The sequence below is a fragment of the Tursiops truncatus genome, chromosome 15 (genome assembly GCF_011762595.2).
Source record: "Tursiops truncatus isolate mTurTru1 chromosome 15, mTurTru1.mat.Y, whole genome shotgun sequence".
In the NCBI taxonomy this organism is placed as follows: domain Eukaryota; kingdom Metazoa; phylum Chordata; class Mammalia; order Artiodactyla; family Delphinidae; genus Tursiops; species Tursiops truncatus.
The window spans coordinates 15,614,585-15,632,194 of NC_047048.1; the positions used below are offsets into that span (position 1 = coordinate 15,614,585).

Consider the following 17,610-nt stretch of genomic DNA (forward strand, 5'->3'; position numbering starts at 1 on the left):
CGCTGGACACACAGTTCCCGAGAACAAGGCCAGTGGCCAGTGCAGGTCGCAATGAAATAAGTGACCCGCTGAGGCGTCCTGCTTGTCCGTCCGAGGGGGAAGGGCGGGTGAAGCCATTGGGGAAAAACGGCCCACAGACTGGGCCCAGGCCCGCCTCTGGCCAGCACAACCGGGGACCCGGCTCTCCCCTCCGAAGATCTTGCCTAGAAGCACCAATACAGAACTACATTTCCCAGGATGCACCTCGGGGTTCCCAGCACCCCTGCCGCCAATGACTGCGCGGGCTGTGGCGAGCCCGCACGGACCGGGCCGGCAGAGATGCGGAGATCCAGGGTGTCAGCCCCTCCCCATGGGAACAGGTGGGGCCGGCTGGCGACAGAGTGCTGACCACGACGCTTTCTCCCTGCAGACGCGCCCCTCCCAAAGGCCCAGTCTAACCAGCTGTTGGGAGTGGGGTCTCATCTGTGCAGGCCCTCCAGGTTCACACGCCAGCCAGGGCAGCGCTGGGAACAAGTGTAACAGCCAAAATCCGGAACCACATTTAGGGCAGGAAGCCTGGCTACCCGGACTATAGGCTGAGGGTTGGACGTTTATTCAAAACAATTAACAGCCTATACAAGACATCTCTAGAGCAGGGGCCGAGAGGAGCCTTGCACCTCTCAGCAGCTCCACCTTCCAGGCCCCTGCATACTGCCTTCACAGCCCATAGAGTGTGCTTGGGCAGGCAACACACGAAGCATTGTGGGTATAGGCTCAGTCACAGGGTGTTAGATGCTCTTCTACCTGGAATGATTGGAAGTCGGCCCAGCACGCTAGTCTGTCCCTTTTTCCCCCTGGAAGTTCTGCCTCCACTAAAGTTAAGGCCACCAGGATGAAAGCAGGGTCAGGGCTGGGGACCCAGCGGAGCCCTGGGAAGCATCAGGGCTGTAAGTGGGGCCTGGGAGCGAAGTAGAGATTGGGAGGGGTCTGATTAGAATAGAAACTGATGATCTTAGTTCAGCACTCCCAAGATGAGTGCAAGGTGACTGCAGCAACCTTAGAGCTTCCCAGAAGACAGTGCCCCCATCAAGGAGGTGCTCTTAGTATAAGACCAGACCAAAGAGCCCAAGGAACTCCACAGGAGGGAAGGTCTGCCTAGGTCTGGGGAGCAGAGGGTAAAGAAACTCCCTGGGCCCCAGAGCCCAGTCTCAGAGCAAGGAGCTGGGGATCTGACCCATCCCTGGTCCTTACTTGTGGGTGTGTAAGCAGGTAGTGAACTTCCACTTGTGTGGGAAGTCACAGCCTGGGGAATTTCCCCTTTAGGGCTGGGATGGGCCCGTGGAGTCAGTTGGAGAAGGTTTAGGGCCAGGTTCCAAGAAGTTCTGTTGAGTGCTCTGGGCCCCTCAGGCCTCTCACAGCAGACCTTTTGTGCAGGGCAAGTGCCCCCTAGGCTGTAGTTCTGACCTTGGGGAAAAGGTGAAACTGAGCTTGGTTAATCCCACTCCCACTAGCATGCACTGGGGCCCCCAAAACCAACTACATGGGGAGGGGCTGGGCCCACAGGGTCCGGAATGGAGGGTGGGGGCCACTGGGTGTGGGGTGGGGAGGGACTGGAGGCACAGCCCCCAGGGTCCATGGGTGTTCCAAAGTCCCCTGAGTTACGGGTTCAGCTGATGTAGACACGGTGGAAGTCATGGGCACCAAAGGCTGCGTTGCACTTGGGGCACTTCCTCTGGCGGGCCTCATAGCGGCCCCGTACGCACTCGAAGCAGAAAACGTGGAAGCACTTGGTGAGGACTGCATCCTTCTTGCGGGTGTTACAGCAGGGGCAGGTCAACCGCGCCTGGGCAGGGCACAGGCATCAGCTCAGGAACAATCCTGACAGGGCCCGGATCCCAAGCTGATAGCAAGAGGTGGTCCAGACTAAGGCCACCACAGAGCAGACTGCACCTAACTCTCACCATAGCCCTAGGAGGTAGGGATAAGCATCCTCCAGATGAGGAAACTGAGGCTCAAAAGCCCAGGTTTCAAAACTAGAAAGTAGCACAGTCTAGCCTCTAATCTGGGTGGTGATGGCCAGTGGTCACATGTCCCCTCTAAAAGTCAATGACCCACAGGCTCCAACCTGAGCTTCTCTGCCCGGGGGCTTCATCTCTTGCCCCTTTGGCCTTCTCTGGCAAAACCCCAATCCTGGCTTAAGCCGACTGTCTACCTTCTCTCCACCTGCATCTGGTAAGTCACAGCTGGGCATGGCAGTGCCACTAGAAATCTGCTGTTCTCAACCCTCAACTGGGCCCATCCCTGGTGCTGCCCAGAAATCCTGCTGTGGGTCCTGGGATTCATTTCTCTCTAAGGAGGTTTTACAAATCTCCTCTCCTATCTTGAAACTTCCCACCTGCCACCAGGTCTCACTTCCAACTCCAGACAGGAAATTCCCACAACTCAGCATTCCCAACATTCATCCTCTGCCCTGCCTGCCACCTCAGCAACTCCCCACAAGCATCACCTCTTCCCTAGCTCTCAGAACCCTACCCATCAGCATTTGACAGGCTGCAGTCTGTTGTTTCTCCAAAAACCCTTCCCTGCTCCCTCATGGCTGCCTCGAGCTGCCTCTGCCCCTTCAAGGCCAAACTGCTTCAACAGGTTGTCTACTTACTGACTCACTCTCCACCCTTTCCTCACTGCAGTAGGTGAGAGTCCAGGTGATCTGACCTCCACCTCCACCTCTGCCCAAGAACTCCCACCAAGGCTGCCAAATCCAAGAGGCATCTCTCAACACCTGCTTCATTTGCCTTCTTGGCATTTCTGAGCTCACCCCTGCCTCCTTGAAACTCTTCCCCAATCAATTCCCTCTAGATTGCTCTCCTTCCTCCTAAGCTACAGGCTCCTCTTCCTCTGTCCATCATTTAAGTTTCGAGGCTCCTCAGGGGGAGTGACGGCCGATGCCATCCCTCGCCACGGCGGGGGAGGAGTCAGAGCTCCTCAAAGGCCCTACCTGCCCTCACCTCATGACACTGTTCCGTGTCATGCCACAGACCCTCCCTGGGTGACGACAGTTATATGTGGCTTCTACCTTTGCCTCTGCTGACAATCCCCCACAAACTCCTGTCCTCCACACCAGCCCTTTTGCTTTGAGTGCCTTCCTAGACAGCCTCCCAAGAAGTCCCACAGGCACCTCATCCTCAACATCCTTGAGACATCGCTCTCTGCACACTGACTACAGCATACGCCAAGCAGCTCAACCTGGTTTGCAAACCCTTCAGGATCTAACACTGCCCAACCCCCACCAGGCTTGTCACTCACCACAAAACCCATGTTCTGTCCTCCAACTACGACTGTCCAGCTCTGTCCTCCAGCACGCCTCTCTCAACTAAAGGCCTCCACCTCTGCCTTTCCCTTTGGTGGAACCCTTTCATCCCCGTTCATCACGGCCAACCCTGACTCACTCTTCAGTTTTTCTTTGGATGATATTCCTTCCAGGAAGCCTGCTGACCACCAGGGCTGTTAAGGGGCTCCCCTGATTTCCCACAGCCCCTCTGGCCTCTGCCATCACACTGCTCATCACTCAGATGGGAGAATTACTTGGCTGCCTCCTCCAACAGACTGTCAGTTTCAAGAGATCTGAGACCAGGTCTAGTGCCTAGCCCTCTCATACCTAGCCAGGCACTCTGCCTGGCACGTAGTATGTGTACCCTACTTGATAGTTATCTGATTCTCCACATCGGGTTCTGTGCAGGTTTTGCCATCCTACCTTATTTCTGGGTTCCCCAGACTACCCACCAGAGCTCTCACCAACCCCCCATCTAAGATTCCTAGGTCACCTAAGATTCCTGGAGCACAACCCAGCCCCAAGGCCCCACCTTGTACTCCTTGATCTCCTCCTGGAGGATTTCATCGGCATCTGCGTAAACCTCCACCTTCCTCTGCTTCTCCAGCTTGCGTCGCAGCCGTGAGATGTCCTCCTGGGGCAGGAGAGGGGCTAGGCTGAGTGCAAGGGTCCTCAATCTGAACCTCCTGCCCCCACCCCGCCCCCACCCCTGCCCACCACACACCTGAGCCCTCTTGAGGTTGAAGCTTTCTTTCTCACGGGCAGCCCGGCTCTCTGCCAGGCAAGGCTGGATCTCTCGCAGCCGTGTCTGCACGTGCTCCAGCTGTACCTTCAGGTCCTCGGCCAGCTGAGCTGCTTCCACAGCCTGAGGTGGGTGGAGCGGGGAGGAGGGGCACCGTTTGCCTGAGCCTGGGGAGTCAGGCATGTGGAGCCATGGCCCACAGATGCTTGTGTCAACCATCCAGTGATACCTGCTCTTGGGGTAAGTCCAGTATCTTCACTGGAACTGGTTCTGTCTCCTGACCTCTGAACCCTCACCTCCTCCTAGTCTACCTCATTCCCAACACCTTCAGTTCCTCACCTGCATAACGCTCTCTCCTGTCTTTGAGGCTTCACCGGGCTCCTCTTTCTGCTCCCCTCAACACACATTTTTTTCCTGCAACCCCCTGAGGCCTCAGCTCAAATGTCACCTCCTGAGACACACTGTCCTATTTTTCTTTCATCCGCCTCTATTTCCTTCATAAGACATACCGTGAGTTCCCTGGTGGCCTAGTAGTTAGGATTCCAGGCTTTCACTGCCGTGGCCCACAAGCTGTGCAGCGTGCCACCCCCGCCCCACACACACACAAAAAACATGCTATGATCTGTAATGATGTTATTTTGTCTGTGGGATTATCGGCTTGCTATCTGCCCCTCAAAACTGGAAGTTCCCACTTCCAGCAGGGCGGTCTTGTTCCCGCGATCTCCCCAGCACTCAGTGCAGGTCCTGGGATATAACAAGGGTATGACTAATACTGCTTAAATGAATGAGCCAAATGGAGAAGAAACGAAGTCCAGGAGGGGAAAAAAGATGAAAGTCAATGTTAATCTTAAGCCTTTACCATAAGCTAGAGGAGTGATATCACCAAGAGGGCGCCACAGATCATTCCTAACTCTGTTACCCTCAGAAGAACAACTACCACAAGCTAAACATTTCTTAGGTTTAATACAACCACATGACAGGGACCACCATGCACATTTCACAGCTAACCAGTGCAGTGTCAGGACGTGGGCTGAGGAGCCAAGGAGACCCCGGGCCCAAATTCCAGTTCCACTCTTTCTTGAGCAAGTCAGCTACCTCCCTGAGCCTCAATCTTCTCACTTATGAAAGGTAACAACAAAAACTGTTGTAGGATTATTTTCAGACTGAAATGTGACCAAGCATGCAAAGTCCTCCAGCACACAGTTTGGAACACAGTAAGTGTCTGAGACATGAGCTGGGCTGTGAGATGAAGCAGAGCCAGACTTCGGCCCAGGTCATCTGCTTCAAGTTCTCTAGGCAGAGTCACAAAGTGAGGCTGTGAGCCAGCATCCCAGGTTGCTGTCCCCTCGCATAGGTCTGGCCTCACCTTCCTCTTGTTGAGCTCCAGGGCCTGGCTGCGCAGTGTCAGCTCCTTCTCCACACCCCCGAGGCTGCCCTGCAAGGCCCGCTCTTTTTCCTCCAGCTTCTGCACGGTCAGCAGCTGGGCATCCACCTGAGGACACGGGTGGGGACTCAGTGCTGGGGAGCCCCTGCCTCTCCAGCTCCACTCTAACAAGCCCAGGGCAGCCATACCTGAGACTTGAGGCCAAGAACCTGCTCGCCCAGCTCATCCTTCTCCTCCCGCAGTAGCTTATGAATCTGGTTGGCCTTGATCCGCTCTGACATCAGCTTAAAGTTGGCATCGTCCTTTTCCCGCAACTGCTGTAGCAGCCGCCCATTCTGCTCCTGCATGTCCTCAAAAGCCTGGCCTGTCACATCCATCTCTGAGAGCAGAGCCTCCTCCTCCTGCAGCAAGTGGGCAAGGACAAGATGGAATGTAGTAGATGGACAAGACGACAGTGGGGAAACCACAGGAAAACATGGCTGAGCAAAGAACCACAGAATGGACCCAGGCCATGTGCTAGAATAGGAGGTTTAGGAAATTCCAATATTCAGAAGCAAGGGGACCAGAACGGGGTCGCACCTGCTTGGTGGCACCCAACTTGCGTTGCAGGTGTTCTATCTGCTCCTCTGCCTGACGAATGCGCCGCAGGGCATCCTCATCCGCGATCTTCTTGCTCTCCCTCCGATCCCTCTCCTCTAATTCCCGGATACGGCTCCGTAGCTCATCGACCTATAACCACCAGAAGGAGGGAGCTCTCTTGTCACTGCTTCCTGCTGACCTAGGGCTCTGCTCTGGTTACAACCCCCTGGGGCAGCCTCTCTGCACACCTCATAGGCCCTACCTGCCCTCACCTCAGCCTTGGCCTTGCGTTCCGCTGCCATGAGCTGCACCTTATCCCGCTGCTCCTTGGGTGCAGACTTATACATGTCCAGCAGCAGTTTCATCTCCTTCTGACTTTCCTGGGCCTTCCTGGGGGAGGCATAGGAGGAAGGCTTGGTGAGTAGGGTTGGAGGCCACTTGGCAGGGGTGGGAAGGAGAAAGGAACAGGGCCTCACTTGAGCTCTGCTCGGAGACCTTTGAGGAGCTCTGACTCCTTCCTCTTGGCCTCCTCCACCTTGACCTTCTCCCGATCAGTCCTTGAGAGAGCTGAGACTACAGATGGGGGTCCCAGCCCAGGCCCTTCCCGCTCCCGAAGCTCCCGAAGCTCCCGCTTGGGTTTAGCCTCAGGTTCTCGGGCCCGGGAGGAGGGGCCCTGGGCCCCGGGGGTCAGGGCCTGGGCCTCTTCCTCAGAAGGGACCAGGTCTTCCTTCTTCACCAAGGAGGTAGTAATGGCAGCGCCAGGCATTGAAGCCATCTCCTTTCTGGCATCAGGGGCACCAACAGGGCCTGGCCCACCCTCTTCTTTCCCTGGGGCTGGGGCACTCAGGCCAGAGTCCTCCGGGTGGCCCAGGGTGGGGATGGAGTGGGTAGAGCCACTGGCCTGGGCCCGGAGCTGCAAAGCACAGAGAGAACAGGGCTGAGGTGAGACGTGCTCACTGGGGTCTAGCCGCAGCTTTCCCCAGGCAGCCCCTCCTCACCTTGGCAATCTCAGCCTGCACTTCCCGCAGCTTCCGCTTGTATCGCTGAGCGTCCCCCTTTAGCTGGTGGTTGTGGTTTTGGAGGCTGCTGATCAGGTGGCGCATCTCCCGGTTGATGGGCCCTGGAAGAGTACAGGAAACCAAGGCTGGGTTGAAGGCTGGGTTGGTCCCTGGGTTAGGGGCCCAACCCCTCAGTGGGGGAAGGGGCAGGGCCAGAGCCATCACTCTCATTACAAAGGAGATAACAACTGAAGCCTTATGTAGAGTGTGTGATCTCATCAAACAAATGAAGAGAATTCACCTAAACATAACTTGACACTGCCTATGTGTGTTATTTCTGCTAATGCAGACTTCTAAAATATTTCCAAATTTCCTTTCAAAGAAACACATGACTAACTGTAAATTCATAAAAGTAAGTTAGTCCACTTCTTTTAGCTTTTTAAACAAATACCATCTTCTTAATTACATTTCCCCGGCATTTCTCATAATACTTCCTATCTTCCCTCCCTGCTTTATTTTTCTTGGTATATTTGTCACAACCTAATATACACGTTCAATTTTTTCCTCCTTTGTTGTCTGTCTTCCCTCACTATAACACTGCTCCACAACAGGGATCCGTCGTGTTTTGTTCACTGGTATCATCCCAAAGCCTAGAACTGAGCCTGGGTCATAGAAAGTGTTCAATAAATCTGTGAAAAATGAATTAGTATCTCAGAGAGGCACCATAAGGCCAGAGAAGTATGGATGAGGGTGACAGCTCCCGTTCTGCCTGAGTCTGCTCCATGAGCCACCTCATCTGGCTGTAAGCCTCACTGCGCCTTTGAGTCAGGTGGTGTGGTCCCCATTTTCCACAGAGAGATGAGGCTCTGGGAGAAGAAAGGACTTAACCTCTTACATCTGGATAAGCATCTGGCCACACCAGGGCCCAGCAATCCCAGATAAGGCCCCACCTCAACCCTGTCCTCACCACATACCCGCCTGCTCGTTGGCCGCCAGGTTCTGTTCAAACTCGATGCGCAGCATCTCGTACTCCTTGCGTACCTGGGCCAGCGTATCCTCCAGCTGGATAACCTCTGTGCGCAGCTTCTTCTGAAGCCCCAGCTCATCACTCTGTGGGTTGAGGCATTAAGGACCCACCCAACCCCTTAGTTCCTGGCAAGCCCCCCCTACCTCAGGCCTCAGCAGCTCAGGAGGAATTTACTCCCAAGGGACCTCTGGCAGGCACACAGGGCCTCTGACACCCTTGACCCAGGAACAATCTGACCCTAAGGGTCTGGTCTTTACCCCTGTCCCCTGCCCCTGTTCCAAGGGCATACCTCCATGTGCTCAATGTGCCTCAGGTGGGAATTCTTGGTGGCCAGCAGCAGCCCACGGGCCTCGTCCAGCTGGGTCTTCACTTGCAGAGACTCATTGTAGAGCAGTGAGAACTGCGCCTGCAGCATTCGGTACTCCCCTGTCTCCCGTACCACCTCCTCAGGAAGACTCCGCAGGGCTACCTAGGGGCAGGGATGTCCAAAGGCAATCAGCAAGAGGTTTCAGAGCTCAGCTCCTACCGTGCAGGCTCAGGCCCTCCCAGCCCCAAACACAGCTCACCTTGAGGCGCTCATTGGTCCGCACAGCCCCCTGAAGTTCTGCCTGCAGCTTCTCCAGCTCTGCCATGCGGCTATTGGCCAATTCCTGGTTTTCCTCCAACTCCGCATTCAGCATCTCAAACTGAGGAGTGGGAAGGGCAGTGGGAGGCAGGGCCAGGCCAGGACGCACGCTTCCCTCATAGCCCCACCATATGCCCTACCCAAGCTCCCATCTGCAGAGCAGTGATGTACTCTGAAGGCCCAGTGACAAGCCGGACCCAGGCACTTTCCTAAGGGCTCCCAGGCAAGTAGGAGAAAACTCAGTACTGCCTGGTCAGTGCTGGGAAGCAAGGCTTGTAACTGACAGGGGGTCAGGGAAGCCTTCCTGGAAGACCTGAAGAGCAAGCTGAGCAAGGGGAGACAGGGCGCAGTGACCCTGTAGCACCAAAAAAGTGTGCAACGACCAAGAATTAAGAGAGCAAAAGCAGGACAAGGAATGAGACAGCGGCAGCAAGGCCCTTTCTCAGCTACACAACTGAGAATGCCAATTGACTCCAACATACCCCAACATCTCTTTTCTAAGTGGTACTTGTTTTTTTTTTTTGCAGTACGCGGGCCTCTCACTGTTGTGGTCTCTCCCGCTGTGGAGCACAGGCTCCGGACGCGCAGGCTCAGCGGCCGTGGCTCACGGGCCCAGCTGCTCCGCGGCATGTGGGATCCTCCCGGACCGGGGCACGAACCCGTGTCCCCTGCATCGGCAGGCGGACTCTCAACCACTGCGCCACCAGGGAAGCCCCTAAGTGGTACTTTTAACCAGCTGATGTACATACGACCTTACCTAATTCTTGTCAGGTACCCAAACTAGAACTTAAGCTCCATGAAAGGTTTAATTCCTGTCTGTTTCGTTCTCCAAAATGCCTGCTTCCTACACAGTACCTAGCACTTAGTGTTCAGCAATTATTTACTGAATACACATATGAAAGAATGAAATAAAGAGCACTGTGAGTAACGGGGAAAGACCTCCGAGACCACAGCTGGACGCCTGTCCTTAATCCTGAGGGGATGTTCAAGGGTAGGGTAGAGAAAAGGTGGTGGGAGGGACGAGGAAGAATGCTGCTGCTCACCTTCTGCATGCTGAGTGTGATCTGGCCCCCCTGAAAGCCTGAGGAGCTCCCAGATACATAGTAGCCAGAGTTGAGCTGTGGAGAGAAGACAGAGGAGACAGGGTGTGGAGGAGAGAAGCGAGGGCCCCAAGTACCCTGCTCTGGCTCCATCTGACCCAATGTCTGACCCCACCTGCTCCAAGGCCTCCGCTAGGTGCTTATTGAGCTTTTGCTCACGCTTCCGCAACTTCTCAATGTCCCACTGCAGGTCTTCTACTGTCGTCTCCATCTCCAGCACTTTGGTCTCTGCAGATGTCACTTTATCCTGGAGCTCAGAGTACTGGGGACAAGGAAGGGGACAGGTACTTAGATAAGAGACCCGGCTCCCTGAGATCCTTGGGTGCCCATCTAATCCAAACCCTGCCCTGGTTCTAATCCCACCCTAAAAGCCCAACTCCCACCTCCAACGAGATGCGGTGGTGCTTCTCCTGTAGCTGGGTGGCCAAGTCCTGCAGTCGCCGGTTCTCACGGCCCAGCTCCCGGGTGCGTGCCCGAGCCGCCTCACTGGGGGGCTCACTGTCCCCTGTGAAGGGAGGGCTCGGGTAAGAGCCAAGTCCAAGGCAATGGGTTAAAGTACTAACTCATCCTGGAGTCTGCTAGGTCATTGCCCAGTGTGATCCACCAGCTGTCTTGCCATTTTCTCATGACAAAGCCAGGAGTCTTTGTCCCCACTGCACAAAGGAGGAAACCAGCTCAGAGAGGAGAGCCATCTGCTCAGAACGCCCAGGCTGGACTGACAGAACTAAGGCTGAGAGAAGTCAGTCTGCCTGCAAAGCCTGGGCACTTGCTGCTATGCCTCGTGGGTCAGCAACTGCCACCAAGATTTGTGCACAATGCTCCCAAGAGGTCTCCAGCCACAAGGGGGAGGCTCCCCCGGCATCAACAACTCCTCCCACCTGTCTCTCTAGAGCTCAACTCCAGGAATCAAAGCGAGAGCCACCATCAACAGCCTAAGCCTGCACCTGAAAACATGGCTGATTTATTCCTTGGGGAACTGTGGCTGCCTCTGGGCCAGGAGCACTGAGGAGGGGATACCATAAAGATGCAAATGGAGTTGGACACCTCTGGGGTGGGGGCACAAAGAACTAACCTCGGCTGTATACTCGCTGACAGAGTTCCTCCACCTGGCGCTGTAGGCGGTCAGAGGCCTCCACGACACGGGACACAGCTGCCTTGGAGAATTCCATGCGGCCCTGCAGCTGCAGCTCCACCTCCTCACTACTGCTTGCACCCAGGGCCACCACAAAAGCCAAGGCTGGCTCACTGAGAGGTGGCCGCAGCTGCATTGGCAGGGGCTCTGGGAGGGACGGACAGACCCTCATGAGGATAATGGTAACAGTTACCACCACTCTTTACCAAGTTCCAGATCGCCTCCTTCAACTCTCTATGGCTCACTGAGTCAACATAACCAACCCCTGTAGTACTGTTGTTATCCCCATCTTAAAAGTGAAATAACTGCAGTTCAGTGAGGTAATTTCCTCAAAGCCAGAAAGCTACCAAATCACTTCCTCAGGGAAGGCCTTCTCTGCCTTCCTAAGCTAAACTAGTGTGCATACACACTAATTCCCATTCAGGGACCCCTACACTTTTTTTTATGGTTTATAACCACTTCCTCCCTAATGGCTGGGGCAGTAAGTATTTCTTTTTTATTTTCTTTGTCTCCTCCAAAGCTACAACAATGTCAACTACACAGTCAGCATTTAATACTTTTTTGAACTAAGAATGTCAAAACATGAATTGCACTCTTAACCATGTCACTCAGATTCCAAAACCTGTGTTCTTACCCACTGCCCTTTGCTGCCCAGATATGAAATCAATTTGTGTGAGTGTGTGTGTGCGCGCGCGCAAGCAGGGAATTCAGCAGCCTAATGTCAAAGTTCCCTCCTCTCCAGGACCTTCCCCAGAACTTAATTAAGCTTCCCAGATCCCAGGGCTCTGGCCCTACCCCTCAGCTCCGATGTCCCTGGCTCTGTGAGAGGGGTCTCATCACGTGTTGGCCCCTCCTGGGTCCCAGGCGCCTCTGTCCCTGAAGACAGCTCCCCCTGGCTCTCATGGTGTCGGAGAAGGGCTTCCACAGTTTCATCCAGCTGAAGGGAGAAAGCACCAAAAATGTTATGAATCCCTCAGGTGCTTCCCAGCATGATACTCCTTTCCTAGCAGAGGAGTCTGAGGATTGGCAGCTGGATCAAGGCCAGGTCTTGGAAAGTAGAAGGGCATCCACCTGGGCCCAGTAGCGATTGACAATGAGGAGTGTGGCGTCATCTGTGGCCTGCCGCTTCTCCAACTTCTCAATTCGTTCTCGGAGTTCATCTTCACAAGCCTGTCTCTGTTCCAACCGCTCTGCCAGTTTCTTATTCTTGAACTGCAAAACCTTCAAGTCCATCTCCTCCTACCAAGGAAACAAAGGGGCCGAGAAGATGGTCAAGCAGGGACCAAGAACCCAATCATAGAAAGAGACAAAGAAAAGCAAAATGGAATGGATGGGAGAGGGGAGTAACCCCAGACTAACTGCTAACAGGATTTAAAGAGGCTCAGACACCCACAGAGAAAGCGTCTCGGTTGTGAGGAGGGTCACGTTCTGCTTCTGCCTCTTCCTAACTCTGAAGTCTTTGACAAGTCACACGCCCTCTGGAAACCTGTTTTCCTATCTGTAAAGGGAAGGCAGACGTCGTGTCCTCGGTTTCTTTCAACAGAGTGTTCTGAAAAGTGGATCTTGCTAAACCTGGGGAACTGGGAGTAAGGTTCTGGACGACGTGGACGGAGAACAGAGATGGGAGTTCTGGTAAGTTGTGAGGCCTGAAACAGGAGCCCACGAACCGTGGAAGAGATGCCCCCAAGACGGATGGGCTCTATAAGCGTGGTTGTGGTCTTCTCCTCGCGACTCAGCTTCTTCTCTGGGGGCCCCGAGCCCCCATCGCCGGCGGCGCGTTTGTTGCCGGGCCCAGACATGGCCGCGGCGGGGAGGAGCGGCGCAGGCTCTCCCGAGGCACGTCAGGCAGGCGGAGGCGACGCTTCCGTCACCTGCAGAACACAGAGAGCAGAGATGTGGAAGCGGCCGGAGCTCCTGCGGCCCCGAGCCTCCTCCGCACCCACCTGCTGGACCCCGCCCCGCCGGCCCCGGGCCCCTCACCGGCAGCAGAATCACCCCACCGCCGCCATCTTGGACTCCCCTGGACGTCACTGGCCTCCCCAGCACAGAGCGCAGGCGCCACAGGCAGTACCGGATGTGGAGAAATCTTCTCCACTTCCTGTTTCTATTGGTCGCGCTTTGTGCCGCCTTTCGGGTCCCGTTTGGTTTCTTCCTGAACACCGCCTCTTCCTCTCAGTGATTGGCCAGTAGACAGTTCCTATGGTAACCGACAACACACTTCCACTCTCCAGTCCTAATGACATCGCCTGCCTCAGAATAGCAACTTTGAAGCGAGGGCACGGGGGCGGGCCTTGCGGCTTATTACGCACGCGCATTCTCTTCTCACTGATTGGCGAGCGCCGTACACTTTCTCTCTTGCTCCAAGAACCCCCTTAGCAACGGTCACCGTTGAGACGGAGGAAGACGCCCCCAGCGGATTGGCTGCACCGGGCCTCTCTGCAGCGTAGATTGGCTGAAGCGTCGATAGAGGGCCAGGCCTTGGCAGCCTCTGCCGGAGAACCGGCTGTCCCAGAACCGAGGCAGGACAGAACCTGTGGTGCCCCGCAGCACAGAGGAGCGACAAGATGATCCGCCGGAAGTCCAGCCAATTCCAGGGACTGAAAATGCAATCGGAGCTTGAACAGCACTACGAATTGCGGAGAGAACCCAAGAAAGACCTCAGGTCATTGGATGAATCGGCCACGCGGATGGGAACAGGTGTGCATACCGAGTCGGGAACCGTGGCTTCGGTGAATGCGGATGAGGATCCTGCAGCCGACTTGTTCCCGGTGAGGACTGGACAGAGTCGTCCGCTCATGAATGTTTATAAAAGGGCTCCCCAGCAGGGCGCCACCCGTCGTTATGCTTTCTAACGTTCAAGACGTTTCCCGGGCTGCCTTGGTGAAGAGACGGGGGTGTGTGACCCCCCCTTGTTAATATGCTCATGAATAGTACTTAGGGGTCGCTGAAGCCCAGCCCGCCAGCATTGCTCGTAGCTAGTCTTTAAGATGAGAAGGCAAGTTAACGCGTTCTTAGGCCCGCTAGAGATTCGCAACGGCTCAAGAACTAGGGGCCATGAACAACAGAGCTCTGCCTTTCCCAATGCGCTTTCTCTCTGCAGCCGCCACTGCCCCAGCCCCGGATCTGCATATGGTGAGTGTGAAGAGCTTTGGGGGAAAGTTACCCTTCACACTTGTATTACTCCTTTAGGGCTTCCCCACAATCCTGTCAAACAGCAACGGTATCCTCATTTTACAGATGAGGAGACTGAAGCCCAGAGATGCAATTACCCGAGATGACTAAGTCAGGTCTCCTGCTGCCCCAGTCCAAAGAGAATGTGAGAAGAGGGGAGCCAAAGACTGAGAATGTAAATGTAGTATCAGTGCCTCTACGGAGCATTGTACAAATGGGGACACTGAGGTTCACAGAGGGAGACTTGCCCAGTTATACGGTAGGGAGTGGCAGAGACCAGAACTCAAGTTTCCTAATCCTACGCTTTAGAAATGAAGAGGATCATGAGTTCATTTTGGCCATACCCTCTATTTACAGATGGAGAAAGTGAGGCCCAGAGAGGGAAGTGACCTGCCTAAGGTTACACAGCAATTCAGTGGAAGGGCCAAACCTCTAACTCAGGTCTCTTGGTTCCCAGTCCAGTGCTCTAGCCATCATAGCCCTGTTATGAGGGTAATGCATAATGGCCACCAACACCTTTTCCCCTCTTTTCCTATGACAGGAAGTACCTGGACATCCATTCCATGCACAGGCTGGAGAAGACAGCCAATGTTGAGGAGATGAGGGAGTATGCAAGGGGAGCAGGGAGGGGAATAAGAGCTAGCTCTTGGGGAAGGCTGGGAGGTGGATGGGCCGGGAAGGCATGAGGAATGCCTGGCTCCAAAGCCTGTTGTACACTAGTGTGGGGCGGTGAAGAGAGGCTCCGGGTGTCACTCATTCCTTCCTCTCTCCCTCCCAAGGGTGCTGGCCGAGCTGTTGGGACTAGGCTCTCCTGCGCAGAGCCTGCGGGACGCCATCACCCTGGACCTCTTCTCCCATGCACTCATCTTCTGCCGGCAACAAGGCTTCTCCCTGGAGCAGACATCAACGGCTTGTGCCCTGCTCCAAGATCTTCACAAGGCCTGTATTGGTAAGAGAAGGCCCCCGAGGGCTGTGAGTCCAGGGGAGAGGAGAAGGCTGGCATAAGTGACCAGGGGAAGTAAAAGCAGGATTAGCACCTGAAATCTTTGTTCTGTCATCACTAGCAGCAGTATCACACCCGTTATTTCACCTTTGAAATCCTCTATTTCCTTATCTATAATAAGGCTACAGCACTAACGTTATGAAACTGTTCTGAGAAATATTATATATAATAGATGTAGATACATGCACAGTGCTCAATAAAACAGCTCTTGCTTTACTCCTGGAACTAATTTTCTACAGAATGTTTAACGAGAGCTAAACTATGTATTTCTTGGTTTATTGTCTGTCACTTCCACTAGAAAATACGCTTCTTAAGGGCAGGAACTTGTCTGGTTCAGTGCCCAGAACAGTGCATAGTGGGTACTCAATATTTGTTGCCTATATCTTTCTACTTCTAAAGCTCATGCTCAATAAGTAGCTGTTGAGTGACTAAAATGAATGATTATCAGGGAGAGTACTCACTGTCACATCTTGCCTTCCCTCCCAGCAACCCCCTTGGGCAACGTGGAGGAATGTTACCGCTACTTCACCAGTGTTCTTTTTTGCCACGGAATCAGGGTCAGTTTCACTCTCCCCCCAGATAAGGTCTAGCCCAGCCTCCCACCCTCTCTTACACACATGACCCTCATCTTCCTCTGAAGGCCACAGTGGGCTCTTCCTGCTCCTGGATTGCCGGGCACTTGGAGAAAAGGTGAGGGCTTCAGGAGGTGGTCAGTCCTCTAACTCCCAATCATCCCCACAGCGGCCCCCCTTCAGTATCAACCTCTTTAAGGAGGAACAGCTGCTGGCCCTGGCAGATTATGTGGTCAACACCTACTTCCGCCACTTCAAGCTCTACAAATATGTCTTCACACCCCAGGTACTGGGCCATGGGCTACAAGAGGCCACCCCTCATCTCCCCCCTTTCCCTCAGTGCAGACATCTTCCTCCCTCTTCCCAGGTGCGGCTGGATCTATCTTTGACTTACATGGGGCTACAGGCACCCAAGCTCTGGCCAAAGGATGAGACGGGTAAGGGAGAATGCCGGGGCGAGGGCTGGACTGGGCTGGGGCTGAAGCCTCCTCCTGCCTTCTGGCTTGCAGAGAAAGAAGAGGGTGAAGAGGTGGAGGAGCAGGCACTCACCCCAGATGAGGAGGAACCGGAAACAGTGGTCCAGCCAGAGCCAGAGCCAAGTGAGGACCTGGAGGGGTTAGGGTTCCCTGTGACTTTGGGCAGGTGTGAAATGAAGGGTTTAGACCATATCAGGACTTCAGAATTTTTGTTTTAGTCATGTGTCCTTTCTCCAAATGATTCCTTATGCAGAAGTCCAAGATGGCAAACAGATAAAAGCACAGCTGCTGGGGGTGAGGCAGGAGTCCCAGAAAAGGATTATAAAACCAATGACAATAGGGCTTCCCTGGCGGTGCAGTGGTTAAGAATCCACCTGCCAATGCAAGGGACACGGGTTCAAGCCCTGGTCTGGGAAGATCCCACATGTCGTGGAGCAACTAAGCCTGTGAGCCACAACTACTGAAGCCCGCGTGCCTAGAGCCTGTGCTCCACAACAAGAGAAGCCACCACAATGAGAAATCCGCGTGCCACAAGGAAGAGTACCCCCGCTCGCCACAACTAAAGAAAGCCCATGCACGGCAATGGAGACCCAACACAGCCAAAAGTAAATAAATAAATAAATAAATATTAGGGGAAAAAAACCCAACCCAATGACAATAATAGCCAGCACACATTTGACAACACTATGTGCCAGGCAGGCCCCATTTTAAGCATATATATATATATATATGTATGTATATATATAGACCTTTTTTTTTTTTTTTTTTTTTTTCTGTGCCGTGTGGCTTGCAGGATCTTAGCTCCCTGACTAGGAATCGAACCCGTGCCCCCTGCAGTGGAATTGTGGAGTTGTAACCACTGGACTGCCAGGGAATTCCCACATTTTACATCTATTAACCCATTTAATCCTCTCTCAATCCTAGTTGCTAGGTGCTATCACTATCTGCATTTTACACAGAGGAAACTGAGGCATGGAAAGGTTAAGTCACCTGCCTAAGGTCACAAGGCTACTAAGTAGCAATCCAGAAAATGCAGCAGCACAGCCACTCTGCCCATCTTTCTCTCACAGAAGGGCTGGCTGACATTTTCTGAATTGAAGCAACACCGCCACTAGTGTAGCTCCCAGGGGCACCCTGGAAGGTTGTATTTGCCTGGCTAGGGGCAATCCCTCAGCCCCAGACGGCATCTCTTCTGACATGTCCCTTCTTCCCTGCCCCTGCAGGCCAGGTCTCCATCCTCCGGGCCTACATCAAGACCCAGATGAACAAGGAACTGGAGCAGCTCCAACAACTGGTGGAGGAACAGCTCAAGGCCAGTGAGGAAAGGCTCAGCAGCAAGCTGACCGCACTCGAGCGGCCCCTCCAGCTACCTCCAGGCAAAGGCAAGAACAAGACCTAGTGACCCCCACCCTCTTCCCCAATAAAGACCTGGACCAAAGTGGCCCTACCCTGCCCCCATCCTGAGCACCTTCTGGGCTTCCCTGCACCAGACAC

The 17,610-nt window shown here is 54.3% G+C and overlaps 2 protein-coding genes across 9 annotated transcripts; one reads left to right on the forward strand and one right to left on the reverse strand.

Moving 5' to 3' along the window:
• Positions 1-576: 576 nt before the first annotated feature.
• RNF40 (ring finger protein 40) lies at positions 577-12,998 on the reverse strand. The gene is made up of 20 exons (XM_033839940.2): positions 12,875-12,998; positions 12,562-12,765; positions 11,966-12,133; positions 11,690-11,831; positions 10,835-11,041; positions 10,146-10,267; positions 9,878-10,024; positions 9,706-9,780; positions 8,604-8,723; positions 8,327-8,506; positions 7,985-8,120; positions 7,011-7,132; positions 6,489-6,925; positions 6,285-6,402; positions 6,013-6,162; positions 5,622-5,834; positions 5,416-5,541; positions 4,032-4,172; positions 3,840-3,941; positions 577-1,822 (listed from the first exon to the last, which is right to left on the reverse strand). The coding sequence occupies exons 2-20, from the start codon at positions 12,691-12,693 to the stop codon at positions 1,646-1,648; spliced, it is 3,015 nt and encodes a 1,004-aa protein (XP_033695831.1). The 5' UTR covers positions 12,694-12,765; positions 12,875-12,998; the 3' UTR covers positions 577-1,645.
• Positions 12,999-13,197: 199 nt separating this feature from the next.
• CFAP119 (cilia and flagella associated protein 119) lies at positions 13,198-17,542 on the forward strand. Of its 8 annotated transcripts, none has more exons than XR_012326049.1 (9): positions 13,198-13,662; positions 13,995-14,026; positions 14,607-14,672; positions 14,845-15,014; positions 15,555-15,625; positions 15,810-16,077; positions 16,150-16,239; positions 16,370-16,721; positions 17,340-17,470. XR_012326049.1 is itself a non-coding variant. In XM_004323037.4 (9 exons), exons 1-9 carry the CDS (start codon positions 13,459-13,461, stop codon positions 17,513-17,515), a joined length of 996 nt encoding a protein of 331 aa, XP_004323085.1. In that variant the 5' UTR covers positions 13,198-13,458; the 3' UTR covers positions 17,516-17,542. The 8 variants fall into 8 exon arrangements, 6 of the variants coding, with proteins under 6 accessions (XP_004323085.1, XP_019777300.2, XP_019777301.1 ...); XM_004323037.4 differs by lacking the exon at positions 16,370-16,721 and having other exon boundaries at positions 15,810-15,926; positions 16,008-16,077; positions 17,340-17,542; XR_012326048.1 differs by having other exon boundaries at positions 15,810-16,239.
• Positions 17,543-17,610: the final 68 nt, after the last annotated feature.

Bases quoted from the DNA above. Each gene is read 5' to 3' on its own strand.
- CFAP119 (XM_019921739.3), top strand. From the start codon at position 13,459: ATGATCCGCCGGAAGTCCAGCCAATTCCAGGGACTGAAAATGCAATCG. The intron at 13,663-13,994 runs GTGAGGACTGGA...TTCTCTCTGCAG, and splicing joins CTGCAGCCGACTTGTTCCCG to CCGCCACTGCCCCAGCCCCG. The intron at 16,240-17,339 runs GTGAGGACCTGG...CTGCCCCTGCAG, and splicing joins CCAGCCAGAGCCAGAGCCAA to GCCAGGTCTCCATCCTCCGG.
- RNF40 (XM_033839940.2), bottom strand. From the start codon at position 12,693: ATGTCTGGGCCCGGCAACAAACGCGCCGCCGGCGATGGGGGCTCGGGG. The intron at 12,134-12,561 runs GTTCGTGGGCTC...TTTCCTTGGTAG, and splicing joins TTGGGGGCATCTCTTCCACG to GAGGAGATGGACTTGAAGGT. The intron at 5,542-5,621 runs GTATGGCTGCCC...CCGTGTCCTCAG, and splicing joins TTCTTGGCCTCAAGTCTCAG to GTGGATGCCCAGCTGCTGAC.